The 20,228-nt window shown below is 56.7% G+C and overlaps 3 protein-coding genes across 10 annotated transcripts; all 3 read left to right on the top strand.

The window, feature by feature from the left end:
- The first annotated feature begins 561 nt into the window (after positions 1 to 561).
- On the top strand, positions 562 to 7,956 carry FBXO24 (F-box protein 24). The gene is made up of 10 exons (XM_032604154.1): positions 562 to 875; positions 1,117 to 1,215; positions 1,313 to 1,496; positions 2,476 to 2,705; positions 2,944 to 3,178; positions 3,610 to 3,768; positions 4,035 to 4,156; positions 4,422 to 4,553; positions 6,603 to 6,773; positions 7,102 to 7,956. The coding sequence occupies exons 1-10, from the start codon at positions 804 to 806 to the stop codon at positions 7,465 to 7,467; spliced, it is 1,770 nt and encodes a 589-aa protein (XP_032460045.1). The 5' UTR covers positions 562 to 803; the 3' UTR covers positions 7,468 to 7,956.
- Positions 7,957 to 8,594: 638 nt separating this feature from the next.
- Positions 8,595 to 13,772, top strand: PCOLCE (procollagen C-endopeptidase enhancer). Of its 4 annotated transcripts, none has more exons than XM_032604149.1 (10): positions 8,595 to 8,826; positions 9,666 to 9,774; positions 10,208 to 10,466; positions 10,665 to 10,739; positions 11,391 to 11,515; positions 12,065 to 12,201; positions 12,546 to 12,772; positions 13,035 to 13,112; positions 13,224 to 13,394; positions 13,539 to 13,772. In XM_032604149.1, exons 1-10 carry the CDS (start codon positions 8,729 to 8,731, stop codon positions 13,700 to 13,702), a joined length of 1,443 nt encoding a protein of 480 aa, XP_032460040.1. In that variant the 5' UTR covers positions 8,595 to 8,728; the 3' UTR covers positions 13,703 to 13,772. The 4 variants fall into 4 exon arrangements, with proteins under 4 accessions (XP_032460040.1, XP_032460042.1, XP_032460041.1 ...); XM_032604152.1 differs by lacking the exon at positions 10,665 to 10,739 and adding an exon at positions 10,037 to 10,108 and having other exon boundaries at positions 8,649 to 8,826; XM_032604151.1 differs by lacking the exon at positions 10,665 to 10,739 and having other exon boundaries at positions 8,596 to 8,826; positions 12,633 to 12,772.
- A 1,456-nt stretch (positions 13,773 to 15,228) lies between these two features.
- Positions 15,229 to 18,421, top strand: MOSPD3 (motile sperm domain containing 3). 5 transcript variants are annotated; one of them, XM_032607163.1, is made up of 7 exons: positions 15,229 to 15,358; positions 15,855 to 15,937; positions 16,029 to 16,109; positions 16,310 to 16,385; positions 16,613 to 16,842; positions 17,901 to 18,065; positions 18,182 to 18,421. In XM_032607163.1, exons 1-7 carry the CDS (start codon positions 15,261 to 15,263, stop codon positions 18,211 to 18,213), a joined length of 765 nt encoding a protein of 254 aa, XP_032463054.1. In that variant the 5' UTR covers positions 15,229 to 15,260; the 3' UTR covers positions 18,214 to 18,421. The 5 variants fall into 5 exon arrangements, with proteins under 5 accessions (XP_032463054.1, XP_032463057.1, XP_032463056.1 ...); XM_032607166.1 differs by having other exon boundaries at positions 15,232 to 15,358; positions 15,855 to 16,109; positions 18,182 to 18,419; XM_032607165.1 differs by having other exon boundaries at positions 15,312 to 15,449; positions 15,855 to 16,109; positions 18,182 to 18,419.
- The last annotated feature ends 1,807 nt before the right edge of the window (positions 18,422 to 20,228 follow it).

The raw sequence follows: 20,228 nt of genomic DNA, 5'->3' as shown, positions 1-20,228 counted from the left end.
GTTTCTCATCCATGTCATCCCTCTCCCCACCCCGCCCCCGCCGTAAGAGTAAGTTAATAGCTTAGACTTCGGGAGATAACCTAAGCTTTCAGAGTAAATCCATCCCTTTCTTCCACCTTAAGAGGTTGCCCTTCATACATACAGTCATGTTACTGTCCCAGGAAAGCAGTCTGCTTTTGGATGTGTTTTGCCTGAGTCTGTGCTCAGCTGTGCCCACTTTCATGTGATGCCTGCTTTCACGAGATAGATGGTCTAATTAGCAGGGTCACCTTGCCCCCTCACCTGTCAAACAGTTTATACCTTTTTTTTTTTTTTTTTTTGAGTTTATATCCTTGAGCTACAAATCCCCTGGAGGCTCTGGACTGCTGAGATGTGAAGAATTCACCAGTGTCTCTCTACACTTAGTGCTAAAAGGGTATCAAGTGGAAAAACCTCCTACTACTCCTTGAAAGTAAAGGCCTCGTCTACCAGTAGTTCACACTTTATTGCTCCTGTCCTGTGCATATCCCATGAGCCACTGGGTGGCTAGAACTGGGCTAGAACCAAGGAGCTAAGAGAGAAAATCCCGGGCAAGGTTGGGGGAAATAGGTCACAGTGGCTGGGTGGTGAGGTCACAGAGAGGTTTGTCTGACCCGGACTACATAGGGGAGGGGCCTAGGAGGCAAAGCGGCCCCAGAGGTTCCCCAAGCCCAGGCAGGGGGCATGGTGTGGGAAAGGCAGCAGGGACAAAGGCCAGGGAGCTGAGTACAAGAGGCCAAGGGGCCCAGAGATTTGAGGGCAGGAGCAGTGAGGGGGCAGTCAGGATGGTGAGGAGAAGCCAGAAACGAAAGCTGCAAAAAGTCACCGGGCTCTGCAGACCGGAGGAGGGGCTCAGGGTGAGGGGGCAGGGGGGGAAGCAAAGGCCGCAAGATGGCAGCCAGAGATCAGGGGAGGGGTTATGTGGAGAAGTTGGACAGGGAACAAGGCAGACAAGGAAGGGTAAACCCACAGACCTAGAGAGAAAGATGGGAGGATTTGACAGCCCAGAGCCCCCAAGGTAGTGGTTAATAAGTAGTTAACAGAAGGAAGAGGCATGACCCTCATGGAACCCCTGTGCACCCCCTTCTCCTTGGGTAGGTGAAGCGGAGCTGCCCTTCATGTGGCCCAGAGCCTGGGGGTGAAGAGAAGAAGGGGAGAGGAAACCCTGTATCTATTCAGTTGTTCCCCCCAGAGCTGGTGAGTCCTTGGGGGGGTGGGTTGGTGCTGAGAATAAAGGACTGGGGGCCGCTGAGGGGCCCGCATGACCCCTGCTTTCCCCCTCCTGCCCCCACAGGTGGAGCACATCATTTCATTCCTCCCAGTCAGAGATGTAGTCTCTCTAGGTCAGACCTGCCACTACTTCCACGAAGTGTGCGACTCTGAGGGCGTGTGGAGACGCATCTGTCACCGGCTCAGTCCTCGACTTCGAGAGCAGGGTTCTGGGGTCCAGCCCTGGAAGAGAGCTGCGATTCTGAACTGTACACCTTCCCGGGAACCTCTAGTTCTCTCTGCTTCTGTCCTACCTTATTCTGGGATCCCTCCTACTCCATAAAATTGCCTGATGACCTCAGTATTCCCAGCCAACCTTCCAGGGCCCCTTGCTCTGGAAGAAACTTGTTAGATTTAAACATACTCCAACAAGGACTTACTCCAAGTCTCTAAAGCTGCTCTCGGACAGACATTGTCACCCAGAGCCCCCATTCCTAGCATCCCTGCCAAGTTGCCCACCATATTCAAGCTCTTCCATATCTTACCTTGAGACATCCTCCTCTTCCAAAACCTGGAGTTTTCCCTCCTCTAAACCAGGATTTTTCAACCTTGTCACTACTAAAACTTTGAGCCAAATAATTCTTTGCAGGGGGCAGGTGCTGTCCTTTGCATGGTAGGATGTTTAGCAACATCCCTGGCCTCTACCCACTAGACGCCAGTAGCACCTCCCCCAGTTCTGACCGCCAATGTCCCCCGAGGGACAAAAATCACCCCCAGGTTGAGAAATATGCTCTAGTCCCCTCCCTTCCCAGGGAGCCCCTATCCAATAACTTCGTCTCACACAACGGAGATGAAGGGAGATGCAGATAGCAGATCCAGAGCTAGGGGTGTGAAAGGGTTACTGGCCTTTCCCAGTCATTCCTTTTCACACCTCTTTCTGCTTTTCTATGCATTCTTATATTTCCTTTGATGTCTCTGATGCAAGTTTGGACCAAAGAAGTGCTCACTTAGAAGCATGTGTGTGGCCCTGGGCTGAGGTGTGGCAGAGAACTTTAGTTCAGACATGGGGCATAATTTCAGATATCTTCTGAGCTTTCCATGTGCCCTTTGGAAGGGGTCTTTCCCCAGGCCTGGGGATGGAGAGGAGCTAAACACCCATCCATTGAGAAATCTAGCTTTCCCAAGCTCTGTTTCATCTCCCTTGTGCCTCCCCGACCCCTTAAACCTCCCTCTCCTTCCCTTCTGCAGACACGAAGGGCCTGTATTTCCAGACATTTGGGGGCCGCCGCCGCTGTCTCAGCAAGAGTGTAGCCCCTGTACTGGCCCATGGCTACCGCCGCTTCTTGCCCACCAAGGACCACGTCTTCATTCTTGATTACACGGGGACCATCTTCTTCCTGAAAAGTGCCCTGGTCTCCTCCACCCTTGGCCAGAAGCGGGCCTGCTGCTATGTTGTGTTGTGTCACGGAGCCAAGGATGTGAGTACAAGGACCCCAGCAGCTGAGACCCCACCTCTTTTCCGGGAACCCAGGGCCCACACCAGTCCTGAGGTGGCACCCTTAGGACAGCCGCCCTCCGATACCAGGAACTGGAAACCAAGTTCGCCTTTCCCAGCCCTGGACCCAAGTATCTCATCTCCCACCCCAGGATCCAGCTGCCCCAGCCTCATCCTACTGCAAGGCTGGAGATCCTGGACACCTTTGTCTTTTCCTACAGTTTGCCTCGGACCCGAGAGGTGACACAGTTTACCGTAAATACCTCTATGTGTTGGCCACTCGGGAGCAGCCGGGAGTGGTGGACACAGCCCACAGCCAGTCCTGCGACTGTGTTGAGGTCTACCTGCAGTCCAGCGGGCAGCGGGTCTTCAAGATCACCTTCCACCACGCCATGAGCTTCAAACAGATGGTGCTGGTTGGTCTGGAGACCCAGCGGACCCTGCTGCTCCTCACAGGTGAGGCTTAGAGCAGTGGTTTGCAAACTGTTTCCTGAAGCTTCTTCAGGACCCCTGCAGTGGAAACTTTGGACCGCCAGGGAATTCCCCGCTTCTGAACTTCTTAATGATAGGCAGGGCCCTGAACCCCCAGACATCATTCTTCCCAACACTCAAATTGGATTCCGCCAAATCCAACTGCTCAGTTTTCTCTGCACTCATCCCTCACACTGAAGAGCTCCCCTGGTTGATTTTCGGTGGTGAAGACTGGAGGCTGGGGTACTTGAGGTCACTGCCCCCTTATTTCATCTCTACCCTTTTCCTTCCAGCCCCACTCTAGGGCAGCAAATGTCTCATGCTGTATGGCTTAGGGAGTCTCTTGGGAGGTTAATGTGGTTATTGGAGGGTCCCCTCCCCCACACAGTTGTCTGCCTCCCCGCCCCCTCCCCCAGAGGAAGGAAAGATCTACTCTTTGGTAGTGAATGAAGCCCAGCTGGACCAGCCACACTCCTATACAGGTCAGCTGACTTTGAGGAAGGTGTCCCATGACCTCCCTCACCTGCGTGTGGCCTGCATGGCTTCCAACCAGGGAAGTACTCTCTACATTACGGGTAAGAGCCACCTCTCTTCTTCTCCAGACCCCAACCTTGGACAGACCTTCCAGATACAGAACCCTCCCTTATCCTTACTCCAGCTCTGTGGGGGACCCGTAGAGCATCCTAGTCAAAAGAGGTGTTTAAGCTCCCAGACATCATAGCTGGTGCATTTCTAGTGGGCGTGAGACTCCCCAGATCTTACATCTTTCATCCCAAGTAGGGCCTGATCCCTAGGAAATGGGTGCCCAGAGCTGCTGAGCTGAGGGCTCCCAACCCCCCAGACCAGGGGGGAGTGTATTTTGAGGTGCATACCCCAGGGGTGTATCGTGATCTCTTTGGAACCCTTGAAGCCTTTGACCCCACGTACCAGCAGATGCCGCTTCCGGTCTCACTGCCTGCCAAGGTAGTATCCTGGGGTGGGGGGTTGGGGTCAGACCAGTGGGGGCGGGGCCTTAGGGGGCCCGCAAGGAACTGAAGGTCTGAAACAGGAGCAGGAATCAAATGATTGATCAGGGAGGGACAAGGGACCCAGGGAGAGGGGAGACCTAGAGGGCAAGACCAAAAGCGATCAGCTGGGTGTGGCAGGTTAGCAGTTGTGAGATACTGGAGCTCAGAGTTCCCCTGGAGACGACTGAAGGCCCACTTCTCCTTCCTACCTTACCTCCTAGGTCCTATTCTGTGCTCTTGGCTACAATCACCTTGGCCTGGTGGATGAATTTGGCCGAATCTTTATGCAGGGAAGTAACAGATATGGGCAGCTGGGAACCGGGGACAAAATGGACCGAGGGGAACCCACACAGGTGAGATTCCTTCCCAGCTACTCTCATCTTGCCCCCCTTCCTCTAATTCCCTGACCCCTGGATCTCTCCACATCTCTACTTTCCATAGAATCCACTTGCTACTCCCTAGGATGTTAAGCCAACCAGTTTGTAATGCCTGTGCTACTGTATCTCACCTGGGGTTGGCACCACGGGGTGCATTCTGTGTGGCCCATGCTACAAGTACAGTAGGAGTTTAGTGAAGCAGGGAGACCTGGGTGGGCTGAAGTAACTCTAAGAGGTGAGATGTAAGCAGGGCCTAGTGGGTTAGATAGGATTCGGGTGGGTACAGGGAAAGGCATCCTATGTAATGGGGATGGGGACGAAGCTTGCACATCCCTGGGACAGTGGAAGGCCCGGCCTGACCAGGGCAGAGTGTGTTTTGGAACACAGTAGCTACGAGGTGGTATAGGTGTTTGTGAGCCTACAGAAGTATCGATTTGGGAAAGAGCCGTTGCGGGTTCTGGAGCAGGAGAAGGCAACCCCCTGGATGATGGAGAACGGGTCACGTGGGCCAGAGGGCACAGTGAGAGGCCCACCGGGAGGCTGCTGAATGACACCAGCATTTGAGACAGGGGACTGGGGCTGGTACAGTGGCGGCGGGAACAGAGAGGAATGGAGACGTGAGGTGTAGTGAAAGAAAATGAACAGTCTCTGGAAACTGACTAGATATGAGGACAGTGGGGTAGGACAAAGGTGGCTCTGGCAATAGACATGGTAAACATGCCAGTGGGCGAGGAATGCTGGTTTGAGGAGAGAATGTGAATTTAGGCTTTTTCTTTGCAGTGAGAGTAAAACACTAAAGTAGAAATGTCTAGCTGGATTCCAAGTTGGAACAAGGTTGAAATGACAAAAGTAGAGGCAGAGGGGCAAAGCTGGGTGGTCGCCATGATTGTCGGTGGAGGGACTGAAAGAGTTGTCTCTGAGAGAGAGACACACCCTCAAATGCCACGTCTCACAGGCCACGGGCACAGAAAGTTTCACCCAGGAGGGGGTGGTGACAGTGATAGTGAAGGAATATGCTCCCTGACATGGAAGGATGGCTATGCCATATTTCTCAGTGGAAAAAAAAAAAAATTCGTGAAATGGTTTACACAGCACAATCCCATCTTGGTTTAAAAATATACAACTTGCGTGTATATATTTGCTGAGGCAACAGTGAGGAGGAATATCCAGCAAGATGTTAATAGTGGGTGGTGGGGCTTCCAGTGATTTTTAAATGAATTTTTGCTTGCCAGTATTTTACAATTTTCCTGTAACGGCCGTGAAATCACTTATCTATGTCTTCAAAAGTAAAGTGCTCACAGTCTTGGGAGCAAGCGTGCAGGAGAGGCCCTGGGATCTGGCTGCTGGGAGGTCCAGTGCCTTTGGAGAGAAGTCATAGTGTAGTGGGGAGTGGGGAGTCTCAGGCGAGACTGGCTGTGGTGAGACAAAGAATGTGGTCCACTTCAGACTGATCACGTAGCCAGTCTTACTGCCTAAAAGACAGAGGTAGGAAGCAGCAGAAATCAGGTGGAAATGTTTTTCCGAAAGAGTGGCCATTTTGAAAGATAAAGATATGACGGACTGAAAATGCTAGAGATGGAAGGAAGGACGCAGTGGGAGGCAGGTCCTTCCAGGGGCCTAACCTGGAACTACACAGGGACAGGGAGGAAGGCTCTTCCTCCCCCGAGGCTGGAAGGCAGAATGAGAGACTGGACAGGCCCAGGCCTGGGGGATGAGACCAGGGAGCAGATAGCAGGCCCTGGCCTCAGGCAAGAGGCCTGTTTTCCAGGGAGCCGAGAGGAGGAACCAACAGCCATGCTAGCGCCCCTGTGGTCAGACTGGGGCTGCAGGAGAACCAAGGAGGAGTGATAGCTGCCAGTCTGCAGTCGGCAGGGCGGACCTCATTGGGGAGGGGGAGGGTACTCTGGGGCCCACCTCCTCCCTCCCCCTAGCTTCCCTAGGGGAAGCTGTCACCCTTCTCCAACCCGGCCCCTCCCCACGGTGCCTTGGTGTTCCCCACTTAGGGACCCTGCCCTGTGTTCTCAGGTACATTATCTGCAGCGCCCCGTCGCCCTGTGGTGTGGCCTCAACCACTCCCTGGTGCTGAGCCAGCGCTCAGACTTCAGCAAGGAGCTGCTGGGCTGTGGATGTGGGGCCAGAGGCCGCCTGCCAGGCTGGCCTAGGGGAAGTGCCTCCTTCGTTAAGCTCCACATCAAGGTCAGAGCAGGGTCCAGGGAGCGGGCGTCCAGGGAGGGCCAGAGCAGTAGAGCCCACAGGACTGTAGCTGGGGCTCCCACAGGGACCCAGGGACCCCATCTTCCAGCACCACCCACTGCCCTTTCCTGCCACGTACCATGGCTCCTGGCTCTCTCCCTGAGCTGACCCTGCTGGCCCGTTCCTGCCTCACACAACCTTGGGGCTCAGCCAGCCAGCTCACTTGCTGGCTCAGGGCTGGTCTGAGCAGGACAAACACAACAGCTGGGGCTTCCTGGGAACCCCTTCCTGGGGCCCCACTCAGCCACTCCCCCTCTGTCTCTCCTCCAAGGTCCCTTTGTATGCCAGCTCCCTCTGTCCTACCAGAGAGTGCCTCTACATGCTGTCCGGCCATGACATCGAGCACCATCCCGCCTACCGGGACCTACCAGCCAGCAGGGTGGTGGGGACCCCCAAGCCCAGCCTGGGGGCCGAAGCAGCCCAGGACCCTGAGGGGGTGGCGGCCCAGGCCTGTGAGCCGTACCTCGGCCAGATCCACAGTTGCCCCACATTGCAGGAGTGCATGGAAACAACGAAGGTGATCGTGGGCTGGATGCCCTTGATGGCTACACAGGAGGATTTCTTCTGGGAGGCCCTGGACATGCTACAGAGGGCTTTTGGAGGGGTTGGCCAAGGCCCCCCAACCCCTGACAGCTGACCCCCCTCTCCTGGTCTCACCCCTGGAGGGAGGGTCTGGCCCTGGGCCAGGGGCTAAGGAGAGGTGGAATGACAGCAATGAATGCTGCGCGTGGGGAGGGGGATGCAGTGGGCTAGGGCCTGCTAGACATGTCAGGGTGGGACTGTTTTGTAAAATGTTCAGGGAGCTGCCCAGGAGGGGCCCCCGACCCGACATGGACAAAAGATTTGATGGACAAATAGAATAAAAGGCTGATTGAGGCCCGGTTTGTAACCCTGGGGCCTGGGAGGAACGCGGGTTTGGTGCGGGGGGAGGGGTGGGCAGGCAGAGTGGACACAGCCCAGGCTGTCAGTTGCTGCAGAGCTGACAGCACCTGGATCCTTCAGCTTCCTTCTCCCTCCAACGCCAAGACCCGATGCCTACTTGGTTCCATCACTTGGATCCTCCGTCCATCAGGCTGAGAAAGGCGCTTCCTCTGAGTTCAGGATGCTTCCTACCCATTTCCCTTCATCCCTGTGAAGCCAACCCCCCCCACCCCACCCCCTCCTCCTGTTTCCCTTCCAGATCTGATCTCACATGTTGTCCTTTCCCTTACTTTCTACTCCATCCTCCTCTTCCTCAATAAGGAAGACACTCCCTTTACCCACAGAGCATGCCTCCCTGCCCCCACCCATACCTCCAAATATTTGGGAGAGAAGATGGGTGAGCAGAATTCTTCCTCCGTGGCCTAGTCTGGCCCGGGTATGGAGAGGACAGTAGACATTTGAAGTGGAAAATAAACTGGAGCAGAGGGTGGTCAGGAAGTGGGTAAGTGATTAGAGGTTGGGAGTCCAGGGAAGGACTTCCTCTGGGTGCTGAGGAAGCAGGAATGGGGAGGATCACAGGTGGGCTGGAGCGTCCTCAGGAAGGACCCGAGGCTGTGCTGGAAGGATGCTCGGGCACTGGACAGAGTGGGCTTGCAGATGACGTCACTGGACTGCCTGGATTATGCTGAGAGTCTGATGCTCCCTCTGCCCTTCATGGCTCCACCCCCGCTCCCACACTGGGTCAGTATTTATGTGTCCTGGACCTAGAGAGGCCCCTGGAATCGCCACTGTCCCGGCTCTTCTCTCCCTGTCCCGCCTTCCCCGCCGCCCGCCCCACTGGCCAGTCCCCACGCCCACACGCCCAAGGCTGCCTCATCTGGCACTGATTATCCCCGCTGCTGCTGCTGCCGCCGCTGCTGCTGCTACACTCAGCTGCTGCCTCTGTCTTGAGGACCCCAGTGCCTCTCCCTCGGGCCATGTTGCCTACTACCACAGCCTCCCTCTTGGGGCCCCTCCTCACTGCCTGGGCTCTGCTGCTGCCTTTCACCCAGGGCCAGAGCCCCAACTACACCAGGTAGGTCTCTCGGCACCTTCCAGATGGCTTGAGTTAACTTCAGATCCCTGATTCCTGGGGGGCTATGCCTGTGGAGCTTGTAGATTCTTTTGCTAACACACCACCCGCGCAGATCTCCCACAGCCCTCACCCTTCTCTGGCCCCCAAGTCCTCCTTCCCTGCTGCAAGAGCACTGTCTCCTGCGGTCACCACTGCTCCCCACTCCTCCACCCTCCGTCCTCTGCCCTCTAAGTCTCCCCACCTATCCAGACCCTTGGCCCCACCATGGAACCTGAGAACACCAAGACCTTGAACTTGCCTGGTAGCTGTATATCTGGATTCCAGGAGGGAATCAGAGACTGTGGGGGCAAGAGGGGGCTGCAAGTGGGAGACGTGGGAGTCAGTCACCGCAGTAGTTAGCTGGAGCCGGAGCAGGGCAAAGGTTGGGAGCACAAGGCCCTGGCTGCTGCTTCTCCCTCATCTCCCCGCCCCCTCACCCCCCCACCTCGAGGCTGTGTCCACATCTGGAAGTAGTTAGGCCGCTCCAGGCCCTGACTGCCAGGCAGGGCGAGGGGGGAGAATGATGGAGGGGGGCCGAGGAGGATTCCGGGAATTCCTGCTGGGGTGGGGGTGGGAACTCTGAGGGGCTGGAGGGACAGCCAAGTTGCTGGTCCTCCTGATTCCCTGCTGGAGTATTTCCCACCCCAGTCCCATCCCCGCTGGCTGAGGCCGCCTCGAATCCTTTGGGCCTCCCTCCCTCATCCCGCTGGCTGCCCTTCTTGGCACCCCCATGCTCATTGCCCTACCCCAGTCCCTGCACTACTCCCCCACTCAGGCCTGACCTCTCTTCTGTTCTGCAGACCTGTGTTCCTGTGTGGAGGGGATGTGACTGGGGAGTCGGGTTACCTGGCAAGCGAGGGTTTCCCTAACCTCTACCCCGCCAATAAGGAGTGCGTCTGGACGATAACGGTGAGAAGGCCCCTCTGGCCGCCGTCCCCTTGTCCAAGTCTCCCCGAGGCCTGGGTCCAGGCAGCCAGAGGCCAGACTGCTAAGGGAACCCCCCTCCTGGCAAGCACCGCCGCTTCTCCCTGGGGAAGTCCCAGCCCCCTCCCCTCTGGTCACTGACAGCATCAGTGCCCACAGTAACACGTGGCAAGCATCCTCACACCTTAACTCAGAGCCTGCTTCTCCATTCCCACCTTCATCCCCATCCCCTCTGGTCTCTCCACAGACCTAAGTCTTGTCCCCTGCACAAGCCACAAGCCCTCTGCTCTGCATCCTGATGGGGTCCCCTCTGCTTCAGGTCCAGTTTCTGTAGGAAATGCGTGGGGAAAAAGAGTCCCCTCTGCCTGGTTGTGTCCGGCCTGACTTTGCAGGTCCCCGACCCTGTCCCCACCATCAGGTCCCTGAGGGCCAGACTGTGTCCCTCTCCTTCCGAGTCTTTGACCTGGAGCTGCACCCATCCTGCCGTTATGACGCTCTGGAGGTCTTTGCCGGGCCTGGAACCTCAGGCCAGCGGCTCGGACGCTTCTGCGGGACCTTCCGGCCAGCGCCCTTAGTCGCCCCCGGCAACCAGGTGACCCTGAGGATGACATCGGACGAGGGCACGGGAGGACGAGGCTTCCTGCTCTGGTACAGCGGGCGGGCCACCTCAGGCACTGGTGAGACCTCCCTCACCTCCGCCGTCCCCCTCTCCTGGCCCCGCCCCCGGCGCAGGCCCCACCCCAGCCTTAACCTCCACCCCAAGAGCCTGGGACCCCCATTATCTCCCTTACCCTTTTTCCTCACTAACCGCCCCTTCAGTCCCTCCTCCCCGTCTTCTCTCCCCTCCTTCCCGCTCCCACCCCCCCCTCTTCCAGGCCCCCGCCCAGGCGCGAGGCGGAAATGGGTCACCGACCCGCGGGTGGAATGGGCGGCCTGGGGTTACTGGGACGGTGAGTAACTGCCCGCCCCCGTCCGCAATCGGGCTCCCTCAGACGGGCGCGAGGGGGCATCCCCGGGCTGGGGGACTAGGTTCCCCCGACCCGGAGCCCCCTACACCCAGCCCGGGGGCTCCCGATTGCGGTCCCATCACCTCCTCCTGGCGGCAGAAGTCTCCCCTAAAATGTTTAAGGAGGGACCTCCCCAAAGGAGCCTCGGGGCTGTGCCCCAATTTGAGGGCACCCTCAAAACATGGGGACTCTCCAGCTGCGACGGGGACTTTTCTGCCGGGCCGGGGAGATGGGATCTTCCAGGGGAAGAGGAGCGATGTGGCCTCGCGATGTGGCTTCGCGATGTGGCCTCGGGTCAGGGGGAGGGGCAAGAAGGGAGCGTGTCCAGTCAATTCCTCCTCCCCCTACCACCGCCCGCCTGGGTGCCCGGCGGTCCAAGACTTACCCCCCCGCGGTCCAAGACCTCCCGGAGCCCCGCTCCTCCGAGCCCCATCTCTGCTAACCTACCCCCCTTCTTCCTCCCTCTCTTCTCGCCCCATCATCCCGAGACCCAGACATCTGAGCTTTCTGCACGGGCTCCCAGCCTAGAGTTCTCCTCCAGCTGACCGAGGGTCTCCACCGCCCCCCACCCCCACTCCTCTCTCCCCTCCCCAGAGCACCAATTTTGCGGGGGGCGGCTGGAGAAGGCCCAGGGAACCCTGACCACGCCCAACTGGCCCGAGTCCGATTACCCCCCGGGCATCAGCTGTTCCTGGCACATCATCGCGCCCCCGGACCAGGTACTGACCCCCTGCCCGGGCTGCCCTCGGGGACCCAGGCGGCGTCCTCCAGTATGCAGCCTGCAAAGATTTATTGAACATCTACAATGTCCCGAGCACTGAGCTTGCATGGTGGGCAGCAAAAACAGACCCAGACCTGCTTGCACTCAAACAAAAAATGTCAAATTACGACTGTGACGAACCTTACGAGAGCGAGGTACCCGATGCTGATATGTAAACTGATTTGTGCGTGTGTGGGGGGGTGTGGGTGTGTGTGTAGTGGTGGTGGAGGTGGATTCTGGGTCTGTTCCTTGAGAATGAGCCAGGACTTGAGCTTGCGGACTACGGCGACCGAGGCCACTGCAGGGCCCCCGTGGATGTGTGTGTTCCTCCCAGCTGTGGTGTGAATGCATTAAGAGGGGGGCTGGAGGGCACGCGGGAGGTGAGCGAGGAGGCCGCGGCGAGCGTCCCGGAGGCGGCGGCCGGGCGGAGGAGGTGAGAGGCGAGAGCTCCGCTCCCTCGGCTGCCCGGGGTCCCACCGCGCAGCCTCCGCCTCTGCCCCGCCGCCAGGTGATCTCACTGACCTTCGGGAAGTTTGACCTGGAGCCCGACTCCTACTGCCGCTACGATTCGGTCAGCGTGTTCAACGGCGCCGTGAGCGACGACGCCAAGCGGCTGGGGAAGTTCTGCGGCGACACAGCCCCGGGGTGAGGGGGCGGCACCTGGGTGGGTGACGGCGTCCGGGAGTCTCCGCCGCGCCTGGTGCGGGAGCTGGGGGACGGCGCTGCGGGTGGGAGGGGCGGGGCTGAGCTGAAGCCGCAGGAGGCGAACCTGCCGGCCCCAAACGGGTGGGCGGAGCGGGTAGCAGCCCAGGCAGAAGACGAGGCTTGACGCCAGGCCTGGGGTCCGTGGATGGAGAGGCGAGAGGGGCTTGCGAAATCGGGAAGCTACCGCAGACAACCGAGGGGCAGAGGTGAAAAGGCCGCCGGCCTGGGTAGGGGGCAGGATGCGCTGCCCACCTGACACCTCCCCCAATGCCCCGCGCCCGCAGTCCCATCTCCTCCGAAGGGAACGAGCTCCTCGTCCAGTTCGTCTCGGACCTAAGCGTCACGGCCGACGGCTTCTCGGCCTCCTACAGGACCCTGCCGCGGGGCGCCACCGAAGGAGGGCCAGGCCCGGGCCCCAAGCCCGGAGTCGGGCCCAAAGTCAAGCCCGAAGTCCCACCTGAGGAGAAACCGAAGGCCGCGCCTAAGGCAGAGGCAACTCCGGTGGGCCCCGGTGAGTCTGGGAAGGCAGAGGAAGCGGCCGCAGGCTGAAGGGAGTTGTATCCGAGTTCCTTCCTGCGCTCATTCGTTCATTCAATACAGCACCCACGGGTGCCGCCTCCGCGCTAACGGCTGGTACTGGGTGCTGGGACACGAAGCTGGATAGAGCTCTGAACAAGCTCAAAAGCAATGAGGCTTTTGTGGGGAAAGTGGTCCTTCCTACCTGCTGGGTAGGTTACCCTCCACAAACAGTGCCCCCCTCCCCACCCCACCAGATGCACCCACTGTCTCCTGCCCAAAACAGTGCCGGCGGGCAGGCACCTTGCAGAGCCACTTCTGTAACAGCGACCTGGGTAAGCAGCCCCATCCCCTAACCTCCCCTCCTGTCCCCAAAGCCCCCCTCCTTCTGGTTCCAGCCCTGCCCTGGCCTCCTGTCTCCTCACCTCTCCCTCTCTCTCCCACAGTGGTGACGGGAATGATGAAGTCCATGGTTCGGGGCCCAGGGGAGGGCCTCACAGTCACTGTCAGTCTCACTGGTGTTTACAAAACCGGAGGCCTGGACCTGCCCTCTCCCCCCACTGACACCTCCCTGAAGTTCTATGTGCCCTGCAAGCAGTGCCCCCCCATGAAGAAAGGTAACGGAGATGTGGGAAAATGTAGAGGGGGACTTATCCTCATGAAAATGATGGAGGCAGTAGAATCTGAGGGACTGGGATGAGGGGGTACATCTATAATGTCTCAGTTACACAAACTCTCAATCCCTTCCTCCTCTTCCCTAGGAATCAGTTATCTGCTGATGGGCCAGGTGGAAGAAAACAGAGGTCCGATCCTTCCTCCAGAGAGCTTCGTGGTTCTCTACCGGCCCACCCAGCACCAGATCCTCACCAACCTCAGCAAGAGGTGCCCCTCCAAGCCTGTTCAGGCTGCTGGATCCCAAGCCTGAGCCCAGGCCAGCCTCTGGACCCTGGCCCTAGGGACCCCTTTCTTATCCAAATAAATGTTTCTAGACTTGAGGAAGGGGTCACATGTCCATTTGTATGGTTTTGGTGCTCCTCTGGGGATTTGTTTTCATTCATTCATTAAACTCAACAGTTACTATACAGAAGAATGTAAGTCAAATCTTGTCACCCCTTTGCTCAAAATTCTCCCGTATTCTCAACACACACAGAAAATGCTAACTACGTGGAGGTGATGGATATGTAAATTAGCTTGATTGTGGTGATCTTTTCACAATGTCTACATATATCAAAACACCAAGTTGTACACCTTAAATATATACAATTTTTATATGTCAAAGATATCTCAATAAAGCTGTTTTAAAAAAAAAGAAATCAAGGGAATTCCCTGGCAGTCCAGCACTTTCCCTGCTGAAGGCTGGGGTTCAATCCCTGGCTGGGGAACTAAGATCCTGCAAGCTGCCTGGGGCAGCCAAAAAGAAAAAAAAAAAAAAAGGAATTAAAACAACTCTTCCATAGTTTCCCATCAGTCTCAGCATAAAATCCAAAGTCCTACTGTGGGCTCTAAGGCTCTAGGTGATCTGTGTCCTCCCTCCCACCTCATCTCATCTCTGAATATTGTCTCCCTTACAATCTCTTCCATCACACTGGCTCCTCGGCCATTTCTAGTACACACCTGCTTCAGGGCTTTGCCTTTGCTGTTCCCTCTATCCGGAATTCTCTTCCACAGACATCTCCTGGCTCACTTCCTAACTTCAGTGAGATCTCAGCTCAGAAGTTCATCCTAGTCACCCATTCATTTGTGCATTCCAAATGGCAGGCACTGTTTTCGGTGCTGAAAATACACAAAACAAAGTCGCTGCTCTTGTGGACAGGAGAGTAAATTCTACCTGAGCAGAGATAAACTAAAATAAACATGATGTCAAGTAGCTCTAGGAGTGCTCTGAAGAAAACAAAAGCATGATAAGAGGACAGGCAAAGGGAGATTCTACATTTGATAGGGTGCTTAAAGAAGGCTTTCAGGTAACTTTGTTTTGCTCCGCTGCTAACCAAATGCGTGAGATTCCTCACCTTGTCGAGGCTGTTTCCTCGTCTGTAAGGGGAGCTTAAGATTCTGAATACTAATTCCCTCTGCAAATATGAGTGATTTCAAATATGAGTTCCGTGCAGGAAGGAATCAAGAGAAGTGCCCTGGGCTACGAACCGAGTCCAACTGGGAGCAACCGCCAACTCGTACTACAGAAAATGGCTTTCGTTGCTTTGGAAGCGTCTAGGAGAACCTGGAACTGAAGTGGAGAAAGAGGGCTCCCTTGTGGGATGTGATTCTAGTGATTTGGATGGCCTCAGAGTGGGGAGGAAGGAACAATGCCTGACTCCCATCCTCGCCCGGGCCCCTCCCCCCGACCTCGCCGTCCGACTTACTCCAGGATTAGCGTTCTAGCCAGAGACGCTCGTAAAGTTTTACGTCACTGGGATCAAGCCAATCACCTCTTTAGGTGCACCAATCGGTGTATACTTAGAGCTGAAACGAGGCCGCCCTGGCCAATGACAGAGGTCGTACGGCGGACGAGCAGAAACGGTCTGCCGGGAAGATGGCAGCCCTGCTCCGGCCACAGGTTGATTGGCAGGTGCTGTGACCAGAGGTGAGCTTCGTAGCGTGAGCGGCCGTTCGGAGGCGGAAGCCCGAAGAAGCGCGGGCCCGAACTCAGGGGGGGATCGGAGGCACAGATACAGGTCTCGGGAGAGCAGGAGACGGAAAGGGCAACTCCGGAAGAGGGCGCGGAGGCCAGCGGAATTGGGCCGAAGAGAGGGGCGGGTGCCCTGGGAGGCCCGGAAGGGGCGGGGAGGGGCGGGGCTTATGGAGATCGGGAACAGGGGCTGAAGAGTAGGGCCAGGGCTGGGAGCCGGGAGGGGCTGGGTTTACGGGGTGGGCGTGACCCTCGAGGTAGGGCTTGGGGGCGGGGCCTAAAGGGACCTGAGGCACAGCTGTGGAGAGGAAGGGTTTGGGGGGCCTGGGCCTGGCCTGCGGGGCCCTCATTTAGGGGGATTCCGAGGCGGCGGCGGCATCAGTCCAGGCCTTGCCCTACGATCTCATCCCGTTCCCTTTCGCCCCTCTCGCCCCTCGGCTTTATACTCCAGGCCCTGTCCCCTGAGCTCTGCCCTCGGATGTTCCACCGCCCAGAGCTTGCATGCGCCGTGGGGCGCCCCAGGACCAGGAGCTGGTGGGTCCGGGGGCTCCTGGGCGGGGGTCCCGGGGCGCCCCTCCTCCCTCGGGACCTGTTGTCCCGGTCCTCGTCTTTCCCCCGGATCTAGTATTCAGGGCGGACCAGCGGAGTGGATCTCGGCAGCTGCTGACCCTCTATAACCCCACGGGAGCAGCGCTTCGCTTCCGAGGTGATGGGGATGGGCGCTTCGTGCTAGGGATCTGGGGGCTGGCGGTAGAACACTGGGGAGCTGGGTGGGCTGGAGCAGTCAGATGAGTACGGTCGGATGTCCAGCCCTGGGGTAGAAGGCAGGGGGGACTCCATGGGCGGGGCTTGTGCAGGTTGTCTGAGGCAATAGTCGGTCTCTGTCTGTGTGCCTTTCCGCCTCAGTCCTGTGCACAGCACCTGCCAAATACACAGTGTTTGACGCGGAAGGATATGTGAAGCCTCAGTCCTGCATCGACATGTGAGTTGAGAGGGTGGGGAGGCTGATGGAAGCCAGGGGTCGCTGCCACCTTTCCCTGATTTACTGTGCCGTGACTTAAGCCTCAGACCAGGTCCTCTTCAACCTGTTTACCCCACCCTCTGTCTGTGTCCCTAAGGGAAAGTTTCCTGGGAGGGTGGGGCCTGGATCCTCTTGGATCACTGCCTCTCACTGCCCTTCAATGGGCCGCTCTCCTTTCTTGGGACCAGTGTGATTCGCCACGTGGCCCCCAATCCCAGCCACTATGACGTCCAGGACCGCTTCCGCATTGAGCTGTCTGAGGAGGGAACAGACGGCCGAGTGGTGGGGCGCAAGGACATCACCTCGGTTCTGAGGGCCCCAGCGTACCCCCTTGAGCTTCAGGGACAGCCTGACCCAACGCCGCACCCAGAGCCTCCTTCCTGGACAGCACCACCCACGGCTCAGCACTTCCCAGAGAGTGAGTTTAGGGATGGGAATTCTTGAGTTCTGTAAGGAGGGAGGACCTAGCATGACCCTAGAGATGAGCTCAGTTGGAGTTGAAGAGGTCTTCCGGTTCAGTCCTTTTTTTTTTTTTTTTTTCTTTTGGCTGTGCCTGGTGGCTTGTGGGATCTTAGTTCCCCAACCAGGGATCAAATCCAGGGTCCTGGCAGTGAAAGAGTGGAGTCCTAACCACTGGACCGCCAGGGAATTCCCTTCCGTTTCAGTTTTCTGCTTTTTGGTGGAAACATTTCTAGAAATTGAGATTTTATATCAGGTTAGGGAAAAAGCAGACTTTGCAGTTTCCTTGGTTTCTGGCCTCCACTTAAAGAGAAAAATTCTTCCTTTAGCTCTGACTTCAGTACTTCCCATCATGTGTCAGCTCAGTTCAGTGCAGTAAGAAACCGGGGGCTTCCCTGGTGGCAGTGGTTGAGAATCTGCCTACCAATGCAGGGGCCACGGGTTCGATCCCTTATCTGGGGAGATTCCCACACGCCACAGAGCAACTAAGCCTGTGCGCCACAACTACTGAGCCTGTGCTCTAGAGCCCACGAACCACAGCTACTGAGCCCACGTGCCACAACTACTGAAGCGCGCGCACCTAGAGTCCGTGCTTCACAACAAGAGAAGCCACTGCAATGAGTAGCCCCCACTCACCGCAACTAGAGAAATCCCTCACGCAGCAACAAAGACCTGACACAGCCAAAAATAAATAAATAAATTTATAAAAAATAAATAAATAATAAGAAACCGGGTTGAGCAATTATGTACCAAGTTGTGGGAGACAGAGGTCCCTGCCTGGCACACAGATACACAGGAGCCTGTAATCAAGGCAGAGTTGAGGAGAGAAAACAAATGATGAGGGACCAGAGGGGAGAGGGTTTCCTGAGGCTTTGGGAACGAAGGCTCCAGGGAGGAGAGGACACTTCCAATGTCCAACAGAAAGTGGGTACACCTTCCATCTTCAGCCTCCTCCCTGAAGGGCGTTGGGCTGGGCAGGAGTGGAGGCTAGAGATCCTGATGGGCCTTGTTTCCCAGACCCCCTCCCGCATCTGGCCACCAGCTCCTTCCTCCTCTTCTTGCTGATGGGCACAGTCTCTGTGGCCTTCCTGCTGCTGCCGCTCCAGGATGAACTTGGCAGCCAGCTGCCCCAAATCCTTCACGTCTCCCTGGGACAGAAGTTGGTGGCAGCCTACGTCTTGGGTGAGCACGGTGGTGGTAGGGGATCTGGACCCGGAGAGAAGAGAGCGGGGGCTGGAAAGAGGGCATACAGAGCCGGCGGGCTACACATAGGACCTTGCTCTTCCTCCCCTCTCCAGGCCTCCTGACCATGGTGTTCCTCCGGACCTGAGCTCCCTGCTCAACCTCCACGCCCCCTCCCCAGGCAGGGACGTGGACCTGGACGTGGACGTGAGACATTCACTGTGATGCTCATAACCTTGCCTCAACTCCTACTTCCTTCTTCCTGCCCGTCCCCTTCCCCCCAAAACCCAGGGATTTGTATTCATTTTCCAAGCTGAATAAAATAAATTTGTAAAATTGAACTGAGAAATGTAAGGAACATGCCCCTTTCTTCCCACTTCTCTCCTCCAGTTCCTCCTACTCCCAGGGGACCTAGAACATCGGGGAGCGAAGAGACCCAGTGAGGATTTAGAAGATCAGAGTCTTAGGCTTGGTGCTGCACCAAAAAAAACTGTGTGACCTTGAGCAAGTCATTGAATTTCTCCGAGCTTCAGTTTCTGCCTCTAAAATGAGGGAATTGGGAAAGTTGATTCTTAAGATCCCCCTTAGCCCTATCCTAGGGATAGGATCCTGCCCCTAAGCCAACATGCCTTAAACTAAAAAGAAACAAACCCCGATACCACCTACTCCCACCTGCTATAGAACTCAGGTCCCGCCATCTTGAGCCATCAGAGCCTCTTGCCAGGGTTGCCTGGGGGCTTCCCCCACCCACCCCCAGAATCCTCTTCTGCCTTTTTGTCCCTTTACCTGCTTTTATTTTGTCTCTTCCTTTGACCTCAACCCCTGTGGCTCAGAAACACCAAGGTATCTGACAAGATGGGGACAGATGGCACTGCCTGCCATAACCTCAGCCTAACCAGGCAGGAGAAGTTAGGGCAAAGGAAAAGAATGGGCTCCTTGAAAGGCAGGCTTCCAGCCCTCCTTCAGATGTAAGGTGAGAGGGGAGGAAAGGAAGAAGGGAAGCCAAAGACACTGGAAGTTTGTTGATTGGGAACAAGAATTAGCAAGATAACGTTAAGACAGACTCAGTCTGTTATGCTGCTGGAAGGTTATCAGTTGTTCCAGCTTTACTTTGGGGGCCTTGGGAGCTGCCCCTCTGCCCTGGGGACCTTGCCCTTCCCACACCCAGAACTGGCCCCGGTGACATGTGAGCCTGATCCTGTGCAGAGAATGGCAGCCTGTGTCTAGGATGTGAGGGCTCTCCCCGCGGTCCAGCAAACCCCTCACAAAACCATCCACACTGGGCTGTCTGTGCCCAGGACCCCAAAAGGCATCTGAAGTATCGCACATTAATGATCTTGTGGATATCTGCTGGGAAACGGCCTTGCTGCCAGCGGGATCAGGAGGCTTTCTGAGACAAAGCTATGAAGGGCAGCTATAGGGGTGGGAGGGGCTTGGGTCACAGACATTTTTTTTTTTTGGGGGGTACGCGGGCCTCTCACTGTTGTGGCCTCTCCCGTTGTGGAGCACAGGCTCTGGACGCGCAGGCTCAACGGCCATGGCTCACGGGCCCAGCCGCTCCGCGGCATGTGGGATCTTCCCGGACCGGGGCACGAACCCGTGTCCCCTGCATCGGGAGGCGGACTCTCAACCACTGCGCCACCAGTGAAGCCCCACAGACATTTTTTTAAGTAAATTTCTTAGAAAACAATACTGAGCTGGCAGTAATTGGAGCGGGTGGGTGTTAGTTTCCTGTGGCTGCCGTAACAGGTTATCACAAACTAGTGGCTTAAAACAATGTAAGTTAATTCTCTTATGGTTTTGGGGGTCCGAACTCCAAAATGAGTCTTCTGGGGATGAAATCAAGGTGTCAGCAGGGCTGGTTCCTTCTGGAGGCACCTGGGGAGGATGTTCCCTTGACTTTTCGAGTTTCTAGAGGCCATCTGCACTCCTTGGGTGGTGACCCCTTCCTCCATCTTTAAAGCCAAAGAGTGGAAATAACAAATGATCACTGTTTTAGGTCACTAAAAAAAAAAAAAAAAAAGCCAGGAGTGTAGCATCTTCAAATCTCTGACTCTGACCCTTTGCTTCTGTTGTCACATCTCCTTTCTCTATCTCTGATCCTCCTGCCTCCTTTAATAAGGACCCTGAGGACTTCCCTGGTGGCACAGTGGTTAAGCATCC

The sequence above is a fragment of the Phocoena sinus genome, chromosome 15 (assembly GCF_008692025.1).
Source record: "Phocoena sinus isolate mPhoSin1 chromosome 15, mPhoSin1.pri, whole genome shotgun sequence".
Classification (NCBI taxonomy): Eukaryota; Metazoa; Chordata; class Mammalia; order Artiodactyla; family Phocoenidae; genus Phocoena; species Phocoena sinus.
This window is presented reverse-complemented; position numbering and strand designations above follow the sequence as displayed.